This window comes from Amblyomma mixtum, chromosome 1, assembly GCF_055824585.1.
Source record: "Amblyomma mixtum isolate Tamu chromosome 1, ASM5582458v1, whole genome shotgun sequence".
NCBI lineage: Eukaryota > Metazoa > Arthropoda > Arachnida > Ixodida > Ixodidae > Amblyomma > Amblyomma mixtum.
The window spans coordinates 37,125,230-37,150,775 of NC_143012.1; the positions used below are offsets into that span (position 1 = coordinate 37,125,230).

At 48.7% G+C, this 25,546-nt stretch overlaps 1 protein-coding gene across 1 annotated transcript; it reads right to left on the reverse strand.

Annotated features, from left to right (window-relative positions):
• Nucleotides 1-447: 447 nt before the first annotated feature.
• LOC149366036 (sodium-dependent nutrient amino acid transporter 1-like) lies at nt 448-24,128 on the reverse strand. Its single transcript, XM_089550344.1, has 17 exons — nt 23,938-24,128; nt 22,914-23,045; nt 21,642-21,817; nt 18,857-19,032; nt 16,430-16,562; nt 14,974-15,108; nt 13,296-13,399; nt 12,521-12,648; nt 11,706-11,818; nt 10,893-11,021; nt 9,707-9,806; nt 9,499-9,599; nt 7,789-7,944; nt 5,978-6,238; nt 3,804-3,977; nt 2,111-2,360; nt 448-680 (listed from the first exon to the last, which is right to left on the reverse strand). Exons 1-17 carry the CDS (start codon nt 24,125-24,127, stop codon nt 481-483), a joined length of 2,658 nt encoding a protein of 885 aa, XP_089406470.1. The 5' UTR covers nt 24,128; the 3' UTR covers nt 448-480.
• Nucleotides 24,129-25,546: the final 1,418 nt, after the last annotated feature.

Sequence of the window (25,546 nt, forward strand, 5' to 3'; positions counted from 1 at the left end):
CGCGGGTTAATAACACCCTAGTTGAAATCAAGAGGAAGAAATGGGCTTGGGCAGGGCATGTAATGCGAAGGAAAGACAACCGCTGGTCCATAAGGGTAACGGAGTGGATTCCGAGAGAAAGCAAACGTAGCAGGGGACGGCAGAAAGTTAGGTGGGCGGATGAGATTAAGAAGTTTGCGGGGATACAGTGGCGGCAACTGACAAAGGACAGGGTTGATTGGAGAGACATGGGAGAGGCCTTTGCCCTGCAGTGGGTGTAGTCAGGCTGCTGCTGCTGATGATGATGATGAAAATGCTACGCCGGCCTTATTTCCTATACTGTCGATGTCCATCCGTCAAGCGAACGTCAGGAACGGAGGAGCCGTTGGCAACAATGAAGACCGGCGCGCACAATAGCACTCGCACGTTCTGGTTTATTGACCTCGGCGGGGTCACTTGCGAGGGATTCCCCTGACTGTTGCGAAGCGTCTGGCGGGGGGGCTAAGTGCCCGGAGGAGGCGAGGAAGGCGGTGCGAGTCCCGGAGGGGGAGGGCCGGGGGGCGCTTTAAGTCCTGGAGGTGGTGGACCAGGGGGCACAGCAGGGCCCGGAGGTGGTGGACCAGGGGGCGCAAAAGGGCCCGGAGGTGGTGGACCAACCGGAGCAGCCGGAGCAGCTGGAGGGGCCGGAGGTGGCGGCGGTTCTGGTTGTCGGAATGGTTTTCGAGCCGGCGAGGGCATCCAGATCAAGGAAGAGGCAGCCATGGGAAACAAAGAGAAAGAGAGACGCTTTGTCGTCCAACTTGCGAATGAATGAGGGCTAATGTGTTTTACTGTGTGTGCATGTGTTTTTTGTAACTTGGTTAGAGCGCATTTTGCTGAGACTGCTGCAAGAATGCATGAGTCTTGTTTCTTCTCATAACAATAACCTCCTCCTCGCACTGCAACCCCCCCCCCCCCCCCCCCCCCCCCACCAGCAACACTACGTGCAAGCGAGATCAAATGCTGGTGTGGTATACAGTCTCTCGCCACTCCTCGTAACATCCTCAACCAGTCGGCGTACTTATCGTTCTTGATTGAATTTTTTTTCTTTAGAATACAAGTATTACAGTGAGGCTGTAGACGAAGACGAACGGTTCTGCAGCTCTAGGAATTGAAGTCCCTACATTCAGCTTTCGCCAGTAAAGGAAGACGATACTCTGAAAAATAAGTTCTGTGCGAGAGGCACTACATTAACATCGTTATTCACACTGGATGACCCGTGAGAGGGCTACACACTGCAAAATATTTGTTCAACGATGTACAATGATGTATACGGTTGTACTAATCCTAACTTGGCTACCAAAATTCGGCTGGCAGCATTCAATAAAAATTAGAAGAAAACAGCACTGGAGTGTTTGTGCCGTATGTCTTCGTTGCTTTTGGCTGACTGCAGGTGCGGTGTGTAACGGAAAGTCGGTGCATGACCCGATTGCATTTCAACCAAATATGCCGTTTATTTTGTTCTGTTTCTCCAGTTCCACTTATGCGTATTCTTGTGTGTTCGTGCGTTGGTGCGCGATCAGTTTATCTCTCTACATCGCTGTCCCAGTTTCGGAACCGCATCGTATACGCCGCGCATCAGTATGCTGCCCACAAACAAATCGAAGGACCCTAAACAGCCCAGCCAGTGCAAGTGATGTTTCCCCTATGGTTTGTATCGTGACACCATCACGCTCTTTTCCTTCCCTTCCTTTCTTCCTCATTTTCCCTGTGTGAAGTAGCAGGCCAGGGTCACGTTACTGCCGGCCAACCTCGACAGCTTTCCCCTCGACCAAGTCGAAAAACAACAGGAAAGTTTCTATCGTCACAGCACATTTTCTGTAATGTCTGACCGAAAACTTGTAGTAACAACAGAAATTTTTGTAGTACCAACATAATTTTGTGCAGTTACTACAGAAAAGTACAACAGAAAAAAACTACAGTACTACAGATAAATACTACAACATACAAATCATTAGGAGAAAACTACAACATTTTTGTCGTTTTTTTTTTCGACTGGGATATTATTAAACTTTACTTTCGCCCTCCTCCCTGCGGTGGTACACCATACGCCCGAAAGGTGGAGAGCGGATCGAATGTTTCACAGACGTACGGGCTGGGGCCGGGGCCGGGGCCGCGGGTGGCGAGATGGGTCCGCCAGGCTGCACTGGGTACGCCATGGGCGGCAGCTTGGGGTTCAGGTACTGGTCGGGCGGCTGGGTAGGGATAGCCGGCACCAGAACGTCCTCGCGGCCCTCGTGGCGGCGTATGAAGAGACGACCGAGCAGGCCGAACCGCATCGGGGATTCGGAGAACTGCGGCCCCAGGCTGTTCGGGTTCAGAGTCGGTAGGAAGCGGCGAACCTGGAAGGGACAATCAGGGCACAACACCGCGGTGTCTTCGAGTGGACCTCTGGTGCTCCTCTAGAGCACATCTCGCGCCGCACCAGTGCATATCAGTGTGAGGGAGGAGAGTGGACGATGTCTCAGACATGGCAAAGTATGATGTACAGTCTTTGTCAAAAGTTTAGAGCCCGGGGGGTTCACTTCCAAGCTTTGTATTGGGACTCTAGTTGCATACATGGAAGTCCTACCTATTGCAGGAGGCAGTAGCAGAAATCTCATGTCCAGGAGATTTGGAGCGCTAGAGATCCATTAAGAACGACACAGTGTGGCTCAAAAGAAAACCTCCTGGGCTCCAAACTTTTGACAAAGGCTGTACACCGGATTGCCGTCGGTGCCAAGATTCGAACCTAGCACTTCCCATGTGAACGATGCAGATGCTTCACCATTACATCACTGCAGTGTCCCGCGCGAATCATTTCGCCGTCGGCTCAATGATTTCGTCAGAGATTGGGTACAATCTTTTTCTCTGTGTTCCTCCCGTTGAAAGGCCCAAGCAACGCAGGTAATGGGTCCAATATTGGAACAAAGGCCGGTCCTACAAAGTACCAGAGTGAAACCATCCATTTGAAATATAGGCCGATTACCTGTGCTGCTTGTGGACACGCAGCTGGCTGGTGGACGATCGCACTCAGCACAAAAGCAGGTCGGTTCTGTAGCGATACGAGGGTTCGATCCCCGCACTGCACGCATATACTGCCGAATGCTGGCTCCGCCACTCCATCACGTATAATACAGTGGAGAAAGGAGAGAGCAATGGTGCTGCATGTTTAGCCTACATCTCATTCTGTCGACAGCTGTGCGTCATCGCCTCTGCCATCGCACTGTCAGGAAATGAACCGTGTGTCACACCTGGCGGGAACCATAATCTATGTCTCACTTCCTTGAGCATCTCTGTAAGCATACTTTCTTGATCTCCTTTGCATAGTTTTGGCGTAAGCTGCGTATTTCTAGACTGCATCCCAAGTAACATTTTAGAAGTTAGCCATGCTTTATTTAGTGAAATGTTATTTTTGTGTGCGTGTCTCGTTTCTTAGTGAGAGCAACATGGTGAATCTACTTATCTGCTTCGTCCTGTGTGTCTAATACTGTTAGATAAAAAAAGTTCATTTTTATGCTGTACTTTCGTATAGCGTAATTTGCTATTACCACACGAACATGAAACGCCCCGAGCAAACGTGGGCAACGCAACGTGCACAGCGAGCTTTGAGGCATTAGCAGAATCAGTCAATGGGCAGATTGCTGGACGCTGCAGAGGATTAGGGATCGGATAATAATAGTGACCGGCTGCTTCCGCCTCTCACTCGAAACGCCGCAAACGACTCCAGTACCTTTCTATGCCACCCGCGCGGCCGAATACGTTCTTCGTGGGATAGTGTCCAGCCAAGCATGCAGCTAACCAACCTGTGGCGGGGCCGGCAATGGCGGCTGGGGAGAAATGAGCGAGCCACGTCTGCCCGCTTCCGGTCCATCAGCTGGAGCCCCTGCTCCGTCGCCTCGGGGCATCGGGACCGACAAGCTGTTGAGGTCCAATGCGGGAAGGTTGGGGGGCAGAGACCACGACCGGTCCACATGGCCCTGTATTATCCAGTATGTGAGAATTAGACGATAGCGAACCTTTTCTCTTAATATGCACCGAAGCTGCAGCTTCGGCCTATCCAAAAACACAACAGAAAATTTTGTTCTCAGAACAGATTTTCCTGTAGTATTCTGGAACCTGACAACAGAAATTCTTCAAGTAACAACAGGTTTTTCTGTAGTAATGGGCGATCTCCTGTCGTAACGACAGGGGGGGGGGGGGGGGGGGGGTTAACATCCCAAAGCGACTCTGGCTATGAGGGACGCCGTAGTGAAGTGCTCCGGAAATTTCGACCACCTGGGGTTCTTTAATGTGCACTGACATAGCGTAACGACAGAGCCAGACTTTTTCTGTAGTAAGCTGTCCGTCGTTCCTACTTAAAGACAGAGCCAGTTCTGTAGGAACAACAGACAAGTTCAAAATACTACAGAAAGGTCTGTCGCAACGACAGGACGACAAAAATTTTGTTCTATATTGGGACAAGCTCTGTCGTTCACCGACTTACTTTACCGCACATTTAACGAGCACTATAGAGAAATTAACGTTGGCAAGCTTCGATAGATTTACCACGTTCTGATAACAAAAATGTTAATTTCACTGATAAAAGATCAAAAAGTAAAATACAGGTGTCACGAGTCATTAAAATCGGTCGACGCCTTTGGCTATAGAGGGCCTCCTTTGAGGGGCAGTCGATTAGTTGTTTAGTTCGATATTAGAGTTCGTGCGCTGTGTCTAGGTAACGTAAAAACACACGAAAGGAAAGGCCGAAAGACCAACTACAGTTTAAACAGAAAGGAGTAAAAAGGGCATAAGCTATCCTCTAGCGCCTTTTAAGGAAGACAACTCACTCCCTTTCTACTCCCATACAGGCGTATTTGTGTTCACAGTGTATCAGCAGCGTGGGCATTGCACCCATCCCTCCACCTTTTGTCCTCCTTGTATGTCCCCAATGGGCATTGGAAGTCCCATGGACGTCCTGCGGATGTTTAGGATGTCTGCAGGACGTCCATGGGAGGTTCAGTGCCCATCGGGTCTTTACAACGCCGGGGAACACAGCACGCGGCCTCCTATGTCGAACAAAGCATAATGATAGTTAGTACATTATGAAACTCGCAGTACAGAATGGCACAGCGTGTTATAACGCAGTACACTTAAAGCATCTTATAGAATACTGCTTTTTAAAACTGTAAACTACAGTTCAACGTTCTGAAGCGACTCTATGAGGGACGCCGTAGTGGAGGACTCCGGATTAATTTAGATCACCTGGGACCTTTTAACTTGTGCTGACATCGCACAGTACACGAGCGTTTTGTTGTCTTGTATACTGTGTGGCATAGCAACTCGGAAAGGGTTTGGTTTGGTTTATGCAGTTTAGCGCCCCAAAGCGACTCATGGTATGAGAGACGCCGTAGTGGAGGGCTCCGGAAATTTCGACCAGCTGGGGTTCTTTAACGTGCACTGACATCGCATACTGAGAAAGTTCTTTTAAAAAAAGTCTTAATGTATTATTAATAGAAGATATCTTTGTCTTTTCTGATCATTAATTATTTGTTTCTGTCATATCTGCATGTATATAACCTCCCTAAAAGTGCACATGGATTTCGTTTGTGCTAATGTGTTATGCAAAGTGTTTATGCTAACGTGTTACAGAAAAATATGTTTTGTGTGAGATGTAAGTGCCTTTATATGTATGCATTTGATTTCATCATCACCGCTGTTGTAACTGTTTTTTAGTAGGGTCTAAAGTGGCTGTTTGGGCTTGTTGGTAAGTGATCATGGTTAAAGAATGCAGCTCAAAAAGACAAGGACAAACGAAGAAGTGGACAGGACTGGCGCCAGTCCTGTCCACTTCTTCCTTTGTCCTTGTCTTTTTGAGCTGCATTCTTTAACCATGATTTTAGTAGGGGGATGGGACCCTTGTTAGGCGTTTGTACCTTTAGCACCAGTCTCCCCAGTAAAGCTCATTCGTACTCCAGTACAATATAGTGCAGTGGCGTACAGAAAATGCGTCTGGCGGTGCTCCGCCTCCGCCCGGCCGCCAGCTGACGGGCGACCACTGGGGCGGCTTGGCCGGTTCGGCGGCGAATACGACGGGCAGCACGGCGTCCGATGGGACCGTGCGCGGGATGATGAAGCGCACGGGGAAGCGCGAGCTCATGGGCACCAGTCCCCGGTTGCGCAGGCGCGCCTGGTACGCGTTGAAGAGTGCCGGATCCTCGGGACCCCACTTGTACGAGGGCAGCAGGGCGTCGTCGCAGTTCTGCAGAGGCAGAAAGGTTTGGTTTGGTTGGTTGGTTTATGGGGTTTAACGTCCCAAAGCGACTAAGGCTATGAGAGACGCCGTAGTGGAGGGCTCCGGAAATTTCGACCACCTGGGTTCTTTTACGTGCACTGACGTCGCACAGCACACAGGTCTCTAGAATTTCTCCCCCAAAGAATTGGTTTGGTTTATGGGGTTTAACGTCCCAAAGCGACTAAGGCTATGAGAGACGCCGTAGGGGAGGGCTCCGCAAATTTCGACCACCTGGGGTTCTTTTACGTGCACTGACATCGCACAGCACACGGGTCTCTAGAATTATTTCCCCAAAGAATTGGTTTGGTTTATGGGGTTTAACGTCCCAAAGCGACTAAGGCTATGAGAGACGCCGTAGTGGAGGGCTCCGGAAATTTCGACCACATGGGGTTCTTTAACGTGCACTCACATCGCGCAGTACACGGGCCTCTAGAATTTCGCCTCCATAGAAATTCAACCGCCGCGGCCAAGATCGAACCCGCGTCTTTCGGGTCAGCAGCCGAGCACCATAACCACTGAGACACCGCGGCGGTGCAGAGGCAGAAACGTTGGCCTGATAATGATGACAATGACAGTGATGATGTGAAGCAAGTGATAGCCTAGTTCGAGACAGCGCATCGATTCAGAGTGGAAGCATGCCGATGAACACGATGCGAAGTTGTCTCCACTGACCAGGTTTACTCTAGACAGGAGTAAACAGGGAGTAAGCTGGTCTTGACAACAGCGCGGTCGGAGCACGGACAAAAAAGATTGACACAAACACAGGCGCGTCAATCTTTCTTGTCCGTCTTCCGACCGCTCTGTTGTTGTCAAGACGTGTAACCAACAAGCCAGCCACTATATATGAAGGAGTATAAGCTGTCCTCTAACGCGCTCTTTTATAAAAAGGAGTGCGATAGAGGACAACTTGCTCCTTTTCTTTACTCCTACAGAGGCGTACTCGTGTTTAGAGTGTTTGTTCGCAAGCAGACGTGAAATACATTCGCTGTTCGCCAAATCCAAGAAGAATGAAGTATAATTCTTACTCTAAACGTCCCAAGCGGGCCCGCGGCCTGTCTCCCACAACTGTGGTGGCGTCTGCAGGTTGCTCGAATATTGTAGCAACCCATGGTATATCCCGCTCTACCTAATTGGGACGCATGCCTGCACATAGAATGACAGCAAGAATGGCTTCGGAGCTCCTGGCCGCCATTTCTTGCTCTGATGAATTTACCAAGTACCCTTGCCCCACCTTCTCTTTATGGATCTCTCTCCGGAACAGCCTACTTAGCCTAAACATTATGAAGGTGCTATGGATGTGCTATGGACGTGCGGGCTGTGGACGTTTTAGTACTGACAAAACAACGCGCAGGGGAACGCACTGCGAAGATGGTGGTCCCTTGATGCCAGAACATTCTTGCAGGCTAGTTGGTGCATAGTTCTGCCAGACTGTTAGCGCATAATTTACTGGGACAGCACAAACGAAAGAGACGGGACTCGATGCTAGAACGCCGATGGGATGGTCAAAGGACACTTACGTATCCCCTCTGCTTAAACCAGCTGAGTCCGTAGAGCGGAATCTGGCAGAAGATGAACAGCAGCAGCATGTAGCCGGCGATGTCCACGTACAAGGGGAACGTGTAGCCTCGGAGCACGGCAGGAGGCGAGCTTATCAGGCCGGACAGGTAGCTCAGCTGCGGAAGAAGTGGGTACCCGTGACGTAAGAGGTAGTGGTCTTTAATGCCGCCAGCCTCGGACAGGTGTGAAGATTAACGCAAAGTTCCTTAACCATGCCGCATTATTCTGCCCTTTGGAAAAAGAAGAAAAAAAATCCGATGGATTAATAAAAGTGACAAGAATGTCCGTGAAACCTATACGGGGCAACAATGCGGGTAATGAACGGTTCTATACATTACAGGAAAATTACGCAAATAGCTCTTGGATATCTCCGAATAATCTCGAAACGGACCTCCTTCGGGATGACAACAATTTACTGTAAAATATGCTACATGTCAACCTATACTTGCTTCCTGCAGCTGTGGTTAGTAAACCAGTAGCTTTTCCCGCTACTAGCCTTAACTATAAGGCTCTTACCACCAGTAATGAGAACACGATACATAATGCCCAGATGTATTAGCTTCTGTACACGAAATGCCAGAGCCTTTTTCTGCAAGCGTAGGACGAGTATCGACCGTAGGGCGCAGGCAGTGGGCGATAAACGTTTGGTAAAGCAGAAAGGCACTTAAAGAAGAATAAATTAATAGGAAACGATTCTATTATACGTTGCAAATTCGATAGCATTAGAGGCTGTTGATGCCTTTACCGGAAGCGACATCACTTGCCTCCAGCCAATGAGGCTTATCCGCTCATATGACGTCACTTCCCTCCGTCCAATGGGAATCATTCGCTCTGGTGACGTCACTTATTTCAGCCAAGGGACGAATTTTATGACCGACGATATTTTTTCCCCCGATGAGTTCTATGATGCCATCGCATTAAAAACCAAATAGCTTATCGACACGGAGAGCAAACATTCATCACGCAACTACAGCTGTTACTCGCAAGGACATCGATAACTTCAGCTCGTCGTCTTTGCAATAGCTTTCGAAGCACATCTTTTAATGCGAAAGCATATCTTGTGTCATGAGTGACGTGTGAATGACCTGTCATCAGAGCGTGTCGGCACAGCGTGTCATCAGAGCGTGTCCGTACGAACTGTCAGTCATACATTTAGGGGCAATTAATAGAATAGCTGGATAATTAAGGTAATTGTCATTAATTAATAATTAAATAACCTACAATATCAATTCGTAATTAATTTGACAAATTAGCCGGACTACAAGCTACTTCAAAAATAGGTAATTTATTCAATTTGACGAATTACTCAATTAGAGAATTCATTAAATAAACAATTAAATTCGATTACATTAAACCCACTCACCAAATTTATTTGTTATTTGGGTAATTAAAGAACTGACAAAATGAAATAATTTGTGAATAGCACACACACATTTATCAGTAATTTAATCGATTTGATTAATTACTTAATTACTGCATTACTTATTTAATACTTTGGTGTGCTTACTAGACGCAATAGCAACGCGACCCACGTCTGTGGTAGAACCGAAGTTAAAGAGAACACACGACTTAGAAACGGCAAAGGCATAAAGAAACGAACACGCAGCAACATAATCGGCACTACTCAGCCTATGCAGACTTAGGTGCACCCTGCATGGAATCTTTCTTACCAGGAGCATAAGGGGGACCAGGAAGCTCCAGAGCACCTTGTAGACGATCGACGGCGCCACCGTGTACATGAACTCGATGTCGAACAACAGCCGTCTCGCCGCTGCAGTGGGGTACGCGACTTTAGAGTGGAAAAGCTCTTGATTCCTAAATATCCGTGCCTTTCGGAAATCTGTGCACGGCCGCTTTTGCGTTTCCTCTGCCACTTACAGTAACCCCACGAGTAGCAGATGACCTCGACGAATGCGACGACGACGAGGAACGATCCCCCCAGGTGAGTCTCCAGGATCTTCATGAAGAATGGCCCAGTCTGCGTACAGATTAGACTTCAGAGTGAGAACACATGTCGATAGCGTAAATCCATGCTGACCCCGCTCACAAGCAAGCCTGCTGATCATTATCGTTATTGATTAGCTACTGAAATCAGATGTCAGCTGCGCTGTGAGCTTGCCGATCTAGGCTGAAACGGAGCTTAGAAATAAAGCACCTTCCTTTCCTTTGGCTGCTTTTGACGCCGTATTGCATGTTAATTCGAAGGCGGGGGCAAATAATTACGACGAGGCGACTTGCAGAGTCTGAACCCTGCAAATGTAGGTTTTTTCCAGCGGTTAACACGCCTTTATTGACCAAATCCTGCTTCCTCTCCTATGCCAAAATTTATTCATGGTTTTTGTTACCCCTTGGATTAAAACGTATTTTAGTGCGAAAGCAGTACTTTACGAGGTCTAACCGGCTCACAGAGTTTGTGTGGAGACTGACCTTGAGGGTGACCTCGGCAAGATCATAAATAAATAAAATAAATATTGCTGCCACTGGGATTCGAACCCGCGGCGGCGCCAACAGACCAGCTTCGCTGGTCACTGCACGAGAGCACTATGATATAGCCGCAGCCGATAACCGCATTCGAATTCAAAATGTGGTGAGAAAGTCAGCTGCCCTCCGCAAGCACCACCCTCAACCACCTCCTCACCGCAGCCTCTCCTCTGCCCACAACCTCCACCCTCAATCTAATTCCGCCTACCCTCACCCTCGTTAAAAATTCTGTCGCGCGTACCATTCAGTACCATTCAGTACAGAAAAACATCAAAATAATCATCGAGGGCAAATCCAACTGCTTTCGCAGAACTATGGCATCAGATGTCTAATCGTCCCCTAATTTTTTTTTATCGAAGCGCATAGCTGTCCTCAGTTCGTTACTCACATGTTCTGTAAGAATGAACAGTTTTTATTCTTCGCAAGGCACATGTAAAACCTGATTCGTGAGAGACCTGGCAAAAGTCGTTCAAGGAATGGCTTCGAGGTGCCACACACAATTTGCAAACCCCAGCAGGAGTGCACGTTTTAGCTGGAAGTTCGTGGAGAGCGATCTCAGCACAGTGATGCGAATTCCACTCACGGGGGTGCAGAGCGGCAGTCCAGCCAGAAACGCTCCGATGCAGAACAGAAGCGTCAGCTCCACCCTGAAGTCCTTCAGACCGGGAAACTGCTCCATGATGGACATGAGCACAGTGTGGATGAGGCAGACCTGGGGTGGGGAACAGCGCCACCTGTTAACCACCACTCTAACACGAGTGAGTGGTACGAACACACTAAAAGATCAGCGCACAATTGGAGAGCGTTATGGGGATGCCTTTGTCCTGCACGTATGCTGTCACAGAGATTCGATTCTGATAATAACAGCGGTGCTCTTGCTGGCCATAAGGAAGCCGGAGAATCGCTGCCGAACCTGTTGCGCGCCGCATCGCTTTAGCCGCTCATTAACATTCTTTGTGAGCTTTTTCTCTGACCTTCCAAATATGCACGCTGCAGTTTTTTATGCCTTCGCTCCGTACGCATGCTGTGACAATGATTGAGATTTGATAACGATAATTGTCGGGCTTATTTCCTTATCTGGAACACTCTAAACACGGGTACGCCGATATGGGTGCAAAAAGGGAGTAAGGCGTCCTCTAGCGTACTTCTTTCCACAAAAGGGAGTGCACAGAGGACATCTGAATCCCTTTTTACTCCTTTGTTTGTAGTGTTCTGAAAGTGATATATAGGCGCTGAAATTGACGTAAATCGGGTGAAATTGACGTAAAATGCCTGGTGGGAATTGCTGCAGAGTGCTGCACAGTGTCTGCGCGGGAAGTTAACATCTCAACCGCAGCGGGCCTCCAAAAAGAAGCCCCAAAGACCAAGAAGAAGCATAGCCCGCGTTGCAGCTCACCGAAGAGTTGAGCCCCAGAAGAAACATGCAAAGCAGGAACAGGATGCTCCACATCTGCGGGAAGGCCAACGTGCTCAGCGCCTCGATATACGACACGAAGGCCAGGCTTTGCACTGCGGAAGAAAAACACAGAGGAAAAGGCTAAAAAAAAAATGTGGACCGGACGCGGAATTAGCCATTCTATATTTAACATTCATTGGTTCCTGGAAGTCATCATACCACTCCTGGCTCAGTGGTGCAGCGGTTGAACGGCGCTATGGCCCAACAAATTTGGGGTACATTGCGCCAAAATACACGCGTTTTCGAGAAGCTTGCAGGTGCACGTAACTCGTCGAAACAGCCAAAATTTATTGGGCCACAGTGCCGAGGGTAATCGAGTTATTGAAATTATAAAAACTGATGTAGATATTACTTATGGTCAGCTACACGCCTCTCAATAATTACTAATCTAACAGTGAAGTTACCTATTCAGTATTAGTTAACCAGCTTGCTAGTTCAGCAGACAAGGCAATAGAATGAGGTAGCACGCCTTAGCTGCATTCTGGTATACTACACCGCTGACAACGCAATGCCGGAAAAAGCGCTCTTCTAATTCAAAAATCCAGTTTTTAAAAATTGCGCAGTCTCAGGTGAAAACACCCTATCGTCAGGATCAAAACCAAACGTACAGCTGTAATGTTCTTTGTGGGAGACTATCACCTAGCATGCGGTGGTCACTGATGATGCGCCATCACCTCCCGAATCTGGTGCGCTGGCTTCGGTTAAGCGTTATGCTTAGCACACCGCACCGCATACGCCCTACAGCTGTCCCTTGCCTTCATCGAGGACCAGTTCGGGCAGGGTGATGTTCAACGAGGTTGACAGGCTCCCCATGGTGGAGAAGAAGGCCGTGCTTGACAGCATGCCCCACACGCAGTTGAGGAGCGCAAAGAACCACGTGTCCCTGCGGGGTGGAAAAGAGAAGCATGTTTTATGCAACAGCATCCCAAGCTTGAGCAGGGTGTGTTGCTGGGCAAGTTGCTTTGACATCCTGAACATATGCAGCGCTGGCAGACGAGGGACGAAGGAGAGACGACACACAGAGGGCGCTGTGTGTGTAATATCAACACAGATAATATCACAGGTAATATCACAGGTAGGTATATATAATAGCACAGGTAATATCAGCACAGGTAAGCAGCACAGGTAATATCGGTCCAATACTGGAAATGTATTGGCAAATGCCGCTGCTACAATAGACTACAGTGAAACGATTCATTTCCAATATTGGGCCAATTGTGTATCTTGGCTAAGAGCTTCAGGTCCCCGCACCCACCGCCGCGGGAACACACTTTGCCACCCGCAAGGTGCCATTGGCAGTGGCACTTTTGCAGGTGGCAGGAGACAACTGCTAGGGTTGGTACATGGAAGAGCCAGCTGTCACCTGCCACGTGCAGGTTCTTATGCTATCGCGTTGTCACAGGTAATGGTAATTAGGTGTCCTCCAAGTTTTTGTGTATCCAAAGCATCAGAAAACTGGGGAAAACCTAAACGGAGAGTCTTGATGGTAGAGCACTCAGCAGAACAAAGCAATGGTTCCAGACTGCTTACTGGAAGATGTCGTTGTAGAAGTCGTTGTAACTGGACAGCACCGTCAGGCATCCAGTGGCGACGCAGAGGGACGTCAGGGCTTGCTCGATCGCGTTGCGCCAACACTGTTGCGGAGGAGATAGAACGAAAGAAGGTGAGACACAGGTAAGGCGAGTGATCGGGCTGTCTGGTTGGGAATGAATCACAGAAGTAATTGGACCAACGCGAACATAACGTCGGGCCGCTTGGTCGCCAGGCAACGATCGGGTGACCCGAATGCTATTTCGGGCATACAAATGTCCTTGAATTATAAATGGCGTGAGCGTTTCTGGAATGAGCGTATGGTCAAAAATACATTTTCAAGTACGAATGACTGCGAAATGGGCGACTGGTCGTGCCCTCGGCAAGTTCTGTGGAGCCCTCCCAAACCTTCCTTCACCTAGCGGTCTGAGCAACCGCTTCTCACACGGGAGGTGCTGGGATCGATCCCCAGTGCCGCCGGTTACCTACAGATTTTTCCAGGGGGTACAAGCGTTCCCCCATCCTAATGTCGGCTTACTTGGAATTGAAATTCTTGGGAAAAGGGTGTTGGTCCAACAATGACGTCATCTACAGGGCAAGAACTGCTGCGCATTACGGCTTGATCCATGCAATTCCTTATCGTTCCTCGAAGAGAGTTAGCAGTCACCGGTTATGTCTTATTGCCTCTTCTTTAACGGAGAATATAGCGTTCAAAGTTCAAAAGCAACTGCGATCGCGGTGCTTTGCTGATAGCAGCCTCGTAGTTAGCAGTCGCGTTGTCCCGCGCTCTTCGTTTGTGTAGCCTCCCTCATATCTCCACAGCGCTGAGTCATTCCATGTAAGCAGCTGGCCGGTCGAAATTGAAGAGATAGCTTACTAGAAGGCTCAAGAAATCGGTGCTTGTAACGATTTGTTTCGTAATGTCTCGCTATGGTCCTCTGTGATTGGTCCCATCTTCTCGGTGACGTAGGCTTTAGCGGACTAAACCAATGACTGAAGGGTGAGTTAGGCTTTGACGGACTACACCGATGACTAAAGGGTGACGTAGGCTTTGGCGGACCACACCAATGACTAAAGGGTGACGTAGGCTTTGGCGGACTACACCAAAGACTAAGGGGTGATGTAGGCTTTAGCGGACTACACCAATGGCTAAAGGGTGACGTAGGCTTTAGCGGACTTCACCAATGACTAAAGGGTGGCGTAGGCTTTAGCGGGCTACACCAGTTACTAAGGGGTGACGTAGGCTTTGGTGGACAACACCAATGGCACGAGGAACAAAAGTAGGAAAACGAAATGAAACAAAAAATGCGGCCCCACGTTTCATGTCACGTACAGGCTCCTAAATGATGGGAATAGACGTGCGTTTATATTTTTTGTTTCAGCGTACTACACAACACTTTGGCCGTACAGGAGGCGAATGAGAAAGCAAACACGAAAATTGACAAGAAAATGTTAAATGTATAATATTTAATGAAACAAAGCATCAAAGAAAGAAGAACCACAGTGAGGCATTTAATGACGTCTGAGGAAGGGAAAACAGTATAAACATAAGAAAATCGCTTCTGGGGCCGGATTCAAACCGTCAGAATTAATACGCGCGTATAGGGTACAGTACTAATAACTCGCGATCCTCGATTGGAGAACGCGGTCGCGGGCACTGGGCAGGTGGTGCGCTTGCCTTGAAGGTGAAAATGTGTTGCCAGGTGGGGAGGAAGACGACAGCGACACCCGTGTTGGCGCCGTCCAGGGACACGCCTTTCATGAGCAGCGCGAACAGCATCAGGTAAGGACACGTCGCGGTGACCAGCACGATCTGCAATGCAGCGCGTATAGCAACACAAGCAGCAAATTGTCAGTGGACCGATCTCGATCGCTAATTCGAGCCGATGGCTTAGTCAACAAACAAAGAAGAGTGCGAAACTTTGAGAGCACTGCATTCTGTTGCATTGGAGAAATACGAAAGCATTTGCGTTCGAACGCCAGCAACTTTTTCGCAAGTCATCGTTGTCATGTTACACTTATCACGTGACCCTCAGATGACGTCAGCAACTTTTTGCAAGTCATTGTCACGTGAAATCTCATGTCCTTTGGAAGTCATCGTTCTCTAATATCATTACACATACAACTCATTTTACCGTCACCGTCACTTTCATCATCACTATCAGTACACACTTTACCGTCACACACCGCAACGCGTTCAGTTTGAGCCTAACACGCTTGAGCCAATGCCATATGCACGGCGTGCCCACCTGGCAGGCAGATGGCCTGGGTTCGAACCCCAATGCCGAAAGGTTTTTCAGGTGAGGGGTACCACTTCCTGCGGACATAATTTGCGGACACATTTTGCGTACATCCTCCGGTAACGGGCGTCCCTTCGCATGAGGCATATAATTGCTTTCGCGTTAATAAGAAGCTCCCATATTTCAAAACCTTGCCTAATTTGAACAAATATTCTGTTCCCTTCGAGTTTGAATTTTCCAAAGTCAGGTTGGGTTTCTTCGTAGAGGTTTTCGCTGTACCGATGACATACGTATCTGAAGCGCTGTTGGTCACGACTGCCCTCACACTGGACCTACATATCTTTTATGTAATTTAGTGCGAGAAAGAAAGGGTTTTGGCTAAGGCTTTGCAATTTGGGATTTTAACACGAGGCTGCAATGTGCAGAGCGCTATACGCGGCGAAATTTTAGATTTCTTTACCTCAAAGTGCTGTGTTTTAAATTTCAATTTTAATGCGATTGCTCTTTTATTACCACTGACTCCAATAAAGAGCTCGACGCCCACATAGCTTTTTGTGCCAAGAAAGGTCTGAGCATCCAATGTGGGTGCCTCTGCTCATAAATGATGCTACGTCAATTACCAAAACTTTTCACATCAAGAAGTTCCAATGGCAGCAATTCTGACCGCGTGGAACGCGAATGCATATCCAGCAGCGCAAAATGTGCCTGTATTCTCTCTACGTATTTGTCTAAAACGCCGCCTTTCATCGCTTTCCGAAAACGCGTTTTATCCGTGGGGTTACCATGCGGTGAAAATCAAGCTTCTACTCGAAGCGCTGGCTCCGCAAGCACTGAGAAGACGATCTCGCGTCCTTCAGCATTTGTCGCAGGCTCGTTAAGATGGCGCCACCTCACCTTCCCGAACCACTTGACGCCTTTGCTGATGATGACGAAGATGTGGACCCACACGATGAAGTAGCAGAGCGTCAGGTCGATGTTCATCGGCCGGACGTCGTGTAGGCCGCGGCTCACTTTGAGTACCTTGTCCCTGCGAGGGAAAGGGCGAGCCTTTTCAGATGCCCTAAAGCATTCTAAGCACATCACATCATAATCATTCCCCACTGTCGCAGGTAAACCTCCAGTGAGAGACAAATTCACGCACAATCAATGCGATTCATATGGGATTCATGCGATTCATGGAGGGATATCGCGCAAACAGACCCCTAGTAATAGACTCCAAAGAGGCATGCCGTAACTATATGAACGGCAGAATCAGTCGGAAAGCACTTCGCATTCTCCTTCGCGCAGACTTTCCCAAAGAACCAGTCACACACTTTTTTCTGGATACCGGGACACACTGGAATCGACGGCAACCAGAGGGCTGACGAAGTAGCTCGCGAGCACACGAACCGAGCACTTCAACACGCGGCCCATGAGGAGTTCTTCCGGGTAGTCCCGGAGTATTCGGAGATATTGAATTATTACAGAGGAATGAGGGCAAAGTATCCTCCCCCACAATTTTTTTTAAATCAGCAAGAAGCAGTATACTGGCGGCAACTGCAAACGGGGACCTTTGCTGCATATACTAAGCAAAATGAACCCGGATCAGTACAGAGACATATGCCCATGGTGCGGGCCAAACCCACCCTATATCATATCACGTGGGAATGCAAAAGAAACGAGGCTTTCCATAGAATACAAAATCCGAGTGCGGAACTGTGGGAGAGTTTGCTCTCCAGCGGCAACCCGGTTCTCCAGAAAGAACTGGTCATCCATGCCCAGCGAGTAGCCAAGCTCAGCGGTGCCCTGGAATAGGGGCGCCGACCTCTGTCGACCGTAATTACTTGTAAAATAGAGCAAATAAAGTTTATCCTATCCTATCCTATGCGGCACCGTACGCGTTAGCATGTGGCACGTGCACCCGTATTCCCCACGTGTCTTGCATCCTTTGCCCAACTCACACACTGAGAGTAAGCTCATCCTCTCCACTTGTCTAAACCCTCTCCCCCTACGTACGAGATGCTTTGGATTGGTTTGTGGGGTTTAACGTCCCAAAGCGACCCAGGCTATGAGCGACGCCGTAGTGAAGGGCTCCGGAAATTTTGACCACCTGGGGCACTTTAACGTGCACTGACATCACACAGTACATGGGCCTCTGGAATTTCGCCTCCGTGGAAATTAGACCGCCACGGTCGGGATCGAACCCGCGTCTTGCGGGTCAGCAGCCGAGCACCATAACCACTGAGCAACCGCGGTGGTTGCTTTATAAACAAACAACTGGGCACGGTTGTGAAATTATGGTAAAAATAAACAGCAATACTGTCTAAGTATAGGTAGCAATGCTGCAGTGCAGATTAACCAGGGTTAGCATTACAGAAGTGAGAGAGGGGGGCTATTTTTAATTTATGAGGACAATTATACAAGGTAAGAATCGGTGACGATGACTGAAATGGTTATAACCTGCTTGAATCTGCAACGTCGCAGTCTCTGCAGTATTGTTTTCGTGAACGGGGAAATTATTCTACTCTTGTATACATCGCTGGGAAGGAAATGATCTGCTGGAAGGCTTACCAATTTTTCGCAACTTTTTAACTTCAGGGCTGCTCACTACTGAGTAATTGATAAATTTCTCCGTCTGTTTATGGATGAAACAGAGGAGAATAGGTTTGGTTTATGGGGTTTAACGTCCCAAAGCGACTAAGGCTATGAGAGAAGCCCAGAACTGTGGTAGCTATTAGAGATATCCTAGAGGAAAATATCCTCGAGGATATCTCAAATAGCTACCACAGTTCTGGGCTTGTCTCGATGCGAAGATGGCATGGCTATAGACGTACTACTTCACCTGCAAGAAAATTGTCCGCTCTCAATCCCAACTACACCAAACTATCGAAACTGCCAAAGCGCCTCCACCTTTTCCGCCATAATCCTTGTGCGCCACGCCCACTTTGGTACAACCAACCGCAAACTGCACGTGCTTAAGAGTACCCAGTGCTTGCTACGGTGACAATTTGGGCTAGTCGGTGGGACATAGTGAAGATGTAGAGCACGGTTCATGATCTTCGCTGTGACTCGATGTTTGGGCCGGTTATCAGTCCGTACGGTCCAGGTCCACGCCTGGTTAACATCCCACAGGGAGGTAAGTGACGTCACCAGACCGGATAATTCCCATTGGTTGGAACGAAGCAATGTCACCACACCGGAAGTGACGTCGCTTCCGGTAAAGCCTTTGCATACCAACGGCTAAAGCTGTCGCAATGCCAACACCTAATGTTTACAACATACAACGGCTACGACATGTCGAAGGTAGTACACCGTATACACTGCACCAGTAGGAGGACTCACCAGTAGAAGTGCTCCGCGGCGGACATGGTGGCGTTCACGCAGCCGGTCATCTCGACCGTGTACGCCCTGTGTGGCACGTACAGGACCCTGTCCGTGGCGTTGACGGCCACGCCGAAGGTCATGTTCTGCGACCGGTAGCGCTGCTGGAGCCGTTTCTCAGCAGCCTTGCACGTCCTCTGCGGTCAGGCATGGTTCGCATGGCGCCTCACCAGATATTCTAGCGGGCGAAAACTGGCGAAGGACGCATTCCGTTAAAGAGACGCTAACGAAGGTTTAAAGGGGCCCAGAAACACAATCTTAGTTGACTGTTTTGCCTGTTGATAGCATACAGTGGGTTAGAATGGTGCTATTAGCGTCGGTAACACCGCTTATATTCCTTTTTTTTAATATATTAATGTCCTCCCAAAAACAAATTAATGACTCTGATGTCGCCACACAGTGGCTGGTTTTAGCAGCCGATATGACATCACCTGGCGCGAGCTTGATGATTGGACAAACAGTAAATATGCTGAAAATTGTGTGAATAAATAGAGACACATTTTGTCACCTGTCTGCGTTTTATATTAGATCGACAAACACAACTTGTTCGTCTTAGATACAAGCCCTGCAAAGCAAGTAAAATAAAAATACACCACCAGGGGCTCTGGCATGGAAACGACGCTGCCAGTCTCAGCAAGAACGAGTTAGAGAGCAGGCAACCATAGAGTGCAAACTTCCGCGACGTGCTCTGGCAGGCTGTTTTGATTGGTTGCGCCAGGTGTCGTCATTGGGAGAGCGAAATAGGAGCGGGAAGCTCCGCCAAAATCGAGTTGAGGGCAGTGTTTTGTTCGCTTGCATTTTGAAATTTCTTCATTGAATAACTCCTGTTCCTGTGCATAGATTCCTGTAATTTTTTTTGAGTCAGCATCTGTGTGACATAAAGAACCCACCTGAAGTATAGCCGGTATCCCCCCAAGCAGTGTTTCGCAGCCCCTTTAAGCATATATCTAAGCCGCTTTGACTTTCCTTTTTCATGGATGTCCGATTTTTTTTTTCTTGCATGAGAAAAATCTCTTTCAATGATGACAACTTCGCTTGGCTAACGATTATGTAATTATGAAGACGACAGGACCGATGACAATTGTGAAGCATGGCCTGAAATCTTGATTTCAAAATATCGACTTTACAATGTGCATGTCATGGCGACCACGCGATAATAGAGAGACGCCTAATCAAATTATTTTTTTTTCGGTAGGAAGAGCTAATGTGCCTCCTAAGGCAGCTTAATTAAAGGACCAGCTAACGGAATTTCATTGCAACCTTCCGAAATACACAACAGAAAATTTTCATAAACACATTTTTTTTTGTGGTATTAATGTTTTCTGCAGTTCTAAAGCCAGAACTACTGGAAAATACTACAGTACTACAAGAAAATACCCAATACTACTAAAGATAAGTCGTTACGAAAGGACAAGAAAACGTTTGCAGTCGATAAACAAAACAGCAAAGTTTCTGTGGTCGCAACAGATTTTTCTGTGCTGTTTTTGACCAAGAACTTGTAGTTCCAACAAATTTTTGTGGTCACAGCAAAATTTTGTGTAGTTACTACACAAAGGTACTACAAAACTACAGACTTCAGAAAAGTACTGTAGAAGAAAACTACAGTACCACAGACACTTACTACAAAACGACAGAAAAACCTGTCGTTACGACAGAACTACAAAATTGTCGTACTTTTGACACGGTTCCGTCTTTTTTTTTTTTTCGACTGGGTTTTGTCGTATTTTGGGCATGATTCTGTCGTATCTTTTTTTTGTTGCGAAAGCAACACTACGCGAGTCGCCGAGCTATTTTGCGGAGCTGAGGAAAGGCCATGCTGCGCATGCGCAATGAGCCGTGACGTCACACGGCGCACAGCTGGCGCGCCGCCGCCGTCGCTGCGCAGGTGACTGCCGCCGCCGCGCTCGCCAGTTGCGCATGCGCAGTAGCGGCGCATAGATAGCGTGCCGGGGTCGCCGCCGCCGCCGCGCGCTCTCCATCGCCTCTCTCTCTCTCTCTCCTCGTTGCTTTCGCAATCCTCCAGGTTTAACCAGAGCTAAACCACTGCCATTTTTTTTTTACTGAGCAGCGATCCGGAGCCATTCGTCGTAACGCAGCACATATATTTTACAAATTCTTTGGCAGTGTTCCAGCAGCCAATCAAATTATTCCACACTCGCATCGCATTTCCCGCCATAACCACACAAACGCTGTATACCCTGAACGTGCCCATACCACAACATTCCAGCAATCGTTTTTCCTACAGACTGCCCGAGACTGGAATGACCTCCCGACTGAAACGGCCGCCATCAGTAACCATCGACTCTTGAAGTCCTCCATCGAGGAAGCTCATTCATCAATGCAAACCATTGTCCATCATTTTAAATAATAGACACCTTTAGCATACCGTGTACCGCTTTACCGGTACCGTAGTACCGGGAGCCCTTGAGCAGCCAATGCGCATGCGCAAATCGCTTTGACGGCGCCAGATGGCGCCAGGTACCCGGTAGCTGGGCGCGCGCCTGCAGCATCGGAACCAATCAGAGCGTGCTCACCGGCGGTGGGCGGGCTCCCGTTACTGCGGTAACAGTAACACGGTACACGTACGGTATGCTAAAGGTGCCTAATGTATAATGTTATTTTTGCCATGTTACCCCACCCCTCATTTAATTTCCCGCTAGAAACCATTGAGGAATAATAAATAATAACCAGCCCCCACAAAATACCATACTTTTCCTTTGGTAGTGGGAGAAAAGAATAGACTCACGACGTTGGGCTTCCGGATGTAGCAGACGTGCGTGTTGGCGCCCCAGGAGCTGTAGCAGCCGCTCCAGGGCAGGGTAGAGCCGAACGAGTGGTACATGTACATCAGCGCGTACGAGAGGTACATGTTGTAGTAGAGCGCCAAGCAGAGGCTGCCCACCGTCATCGTGGCTCCCACGCCTGCGGGGACCATAGGGAATTAGAAGCCTGTACGTACAGTCTTTGGCAAAAATAACCAGGCTATATGGTTTGCTTCACAGTCGTATATTGAAGCTATTATGCCAGTGCTCAAGCTCTGAATCTCTATATGGTAGGGAGGACCCCTGTCCCCACCTTCAGAGAACTTTTTGATCTTTAGGGAAGCCGTGAGGGCTCTGCTATACGAATGAGAAGCAGACCATGCAGCCTGGTTGAAGAGGTTGGACTATAGCCTAGAAGGTAGGACTAACTGAACCCCATACACCCTACCTCTCTTGAGAAATACTGCCAGCATCCGAAAAGAAAAAAAAAGTGTACAACATCTGTATCTTACCGGTACTCTCCTATGGGGCAGAAATGCGGAGGCTTACGATGCCTGTGTCTGTTCGTTTCTTTAGTCCTGTCGATTTTGCGCTGCTTTCCATGCTTTTCGTAAGCTTCCACATTTCTGCCCGTAGGTGAGTACCGGTAAGATGCAGCTTTTATGTATTTTTTTTCTTTTCGGATGCTGGCAGTATTTTTTAAGGAAGTTAGGTATATAGGGTTCAGTTAGTCCTGCAAGGCTATAGCGCAGCGCCTGTGTCTGTCCGCTCGTTTAGTCCTTTTCGCGCTGTGCCTTTTCCTGCGAAATGTACCGTCTAGCCCAGACAAGGTTAAACTTAAAGTGAGGACCACGAAGCGAGCTATGGGAAGGAAAATGACAGGTGTAATGTTAAAGGACAGGAAGCGGGCAGAGTGGGTCAGGGAATGAACGCAGATTAATAACATCCTAGCCGAAATCAAGTGGAAGAAATGGGCTTGGGCGGGACATGTAATACGAAGACAAGATAACCGATAGTCCTTAATGGTAACGGACTCGATTCCAACAGAAAGCAAGCGCAGAAGGGTGCGGCAGGAAGTTAGGCGGGCGGGTGAGGTTAAGTTTGCGGGGATACGGTGGCCACAACTGGCACAGGACCGGGTTTATTGAGAAAATATGGAAGAAGCCTTCGTTCGGCAGTGGACGAAGGCAGGCTGATGGCGATATATCACACTGGGCATCACAAAAAGCATGCGTATGAGTCGAGCGGAGACTTGCCCCGGGCCAGCGGGAAGGCGGCCCAGACGGACATGGAGCCCGAGCTGCTGAACTGGCCCACGAACATCTCGAGGTAGTACAGCGGCTTGGCCACCAGCGCAATTACTATCAGGTACACAAACAGGAACGCACCTGCGCCAGGGGCAATTAAGGTGTAACACACTCAGGTGTGCGACCTGTGCCACGGCCGGACTGGAGCCGACAGTGTTATGCACTAAGTAGGCACACGTCAGCACCCCGCCTCGCTCCATTAGCAATTGGAGCTATTTTGACCGTCATCAGGTTGCGCATCCATCCGATTATCATCATTGACTTCTCAAAGGTGGTTTCAAAGGTCTTCTATAGCGACCTATTGCTGCCGGCTGCTGTTGGTATGAGCAGACTGCTATGAGCAGTACGGTCATGCAAACTGTTCGAATAGCTCAGTCGTATAGCTGGAGATAGCGTTAAAAACACTAGCAGTTGCTGCAGCAACCAAGACGGATAGCCGCTGCGTCCAGCTACGACTTCATGAAAATCATGATAGCCTAAATGAAGTCGCTTTCTGTAGGCGAAGTCCCTGAAATTACGTTGTAAGTGTAGAACCACCAAAGAATATATCCGAAAGCGACATATCGTTTGTGGCAGCCTACGTAAAATTAGTCCTCTCAAGAGAACAACTTTGCACGCCTCATAGACGCGACTCATAGACGCGACTTCATGAAACCATCTGTTACGCGACTCATAGACGCGACTTCATGAAACCATCTGTTATTAGTGGGGTCATTACAATCTTTGTGCTCGGCAGTGACCAGAAGGTGTTGATTTCGAGAGCATTGCACATCGTTAGAAATCTTAAGTCACCGCTTCTATAGTACGGGGAGCATGCTTTGCATGTCCGCGGGCTGAGATCGATACGAATAATACCCAGTCTGACAGTAACCTCGACGTAGTCGTTAGAGTGCATCCGCGCATGCGTGAACCCGTAGCGTCGCCCGTAGCAGGCTCATATATCGAAAATGAAGGACCAAATGCACAGTCTCACCTCCGCCATTCTCAAATACCAGGAACGGAAACCGCCACAAGTTTCCGACGCCGACGGAAAGTCCGATGCTCGAAAGAAAAAAATCCGCCTTGTGGTCCCACTTGATGCGGCGCTCCATCTGGAAACGAGGACGAAGGCATTGAGCGCGCACAGGTGCCGCTTGCGTTCTGACACGTGGTGGTGACGGCATTCAGAAAGACAGCGAAAACGGTCTCTAAACGAAGCTGCCTATTGGGCAGACTTGCGCCACGAAGAATTGAATGACTCGGCGGCTGTGTAGCAGCAAGCGTGCTGGGCGGTCGTCCAACAGCATGCCTGCAGTTCTTGGCCGCGCTCAGTTTAAAGCTGGCAAGGAATCTTCGAGATAAGGGACCAAGAGCAGCTACAATAACCTGGAAAAGCGTGGACGCAGTTGCGTGTGGCCACGATCAATCGAGATAAGTCTTCGGATCCGCGTCACAAAAAATGATAAAGCCGCCGGTAGACGGCTTTTAGCGTAAACGAACAAATAGTACAAAGATCCGCGGCAGTTCAACATCATTCCACGCAGCTTACTCCAAACACGTCCATAAGACATCACAAACGCGGCTGCATTATAAGCGTTGTTTATAGAGACTCATCGTCGAAATCAGCTGATGAGCTGCTCAGACGATTCCCCGGCGCATTAAATGGCTTCCTTAGCACATTTCCTCCTACTTCATGAATCCATTTGTGAGGTTCCGCACGCGTCTTCGCGTAATTGTCTTCAGGTAGGTATAGAGCAGGAACTGCTTGGTGCGAATTTTAGACGTATTGAAGATGTACCGTGTATGCTACTCGGTTACAAAAAAAGCGCCATCTAGAGCTCGAGGTGACGAGCCATGCGCAGGCTCTGAACGGCATACCGTAGAATGAAAAACATAGACATAGAGAAAGGGTAAGGTCCGGGTAGGGCATACCGTAGAATGGTAAACAGTCAGGCATAGAGAAAGGGTAAAGTTCGGGTAGGCCTCCCCTGAAAGAGAGAAGCGCTGACGAACTACGAGTCTCCTAGATTTGCGACGGCATGTATTGGTCGCCATTAAGAAGTCTGAATGGTATAGTCCATCGATAATTCCGCGCTTAAAGCAAGAGGTACGAGAAAAACTCGTCAATAAATGAACAACACGGGCTGAGAGAGAGGTGTCGAGTAGCGTGGCTTACTAGCAGGCTAACGCGTACAACGACGCTGTAAGTAACAGGCTGGGGGCTGAGTTAGGCTAAAGCGAGCAGAGGCCTTGACTGGCGAGCTGCGGGTGACTAAGTGATGAAGCGCGCGACGAAGGCTACCTCGTCGGTGGCTGAAAGCGCAACGGAGCACGTCCGCAGGCTTACCTGGAATCGCAAGACGGTGGCTTCGGAGTTGTTAAAAAATAAAAGGCGGTATGGAAGGAGGTGCGTCCTTTTCTAACCGGCGCTGCTTCTTGAAAGGCTCTCGTGCCACGGTTCGCGAGGCACGCGCTTCACGCACGAGATCTCGCTTCTTTTTCTTCTACATCATCTTTTGGTTCAGCTGCCTCCTTTCTTGCAGTGGTAGTTTTATTTTAATCCGAGGACTTGGCATGTGGCTGAGTATTCTAGTTAACTATAC

What these genes read in the sequence shown, in the direction of transcription:
- LOC149366036 (XM_089550344.1), bottom strand. Translation starts at nt 24,127, where the DNA reads ATGCCGTCACCACCACGTGTCAGAACGCAAGCGGCACCTGTGCGCGCT. An exon ending in AACACATTTTCACCTTCAAG is followed by an intron (nt 13,400 to 14,973) that starts GCAAGCGCACCA and finishes CCTCCGCAACAG; the next exon opens with TGTTGGCGCAACGCGATCGA. An exon ending in TGGTCCCCCTTATGCTCCTG is followed by an intron (nt 7,945 to 9,498) that starts GTAAGAAAGATT and finishes CTTCTTCCGCAG; the next exon opens with CTGAGCTACCTGTCCGGCCT.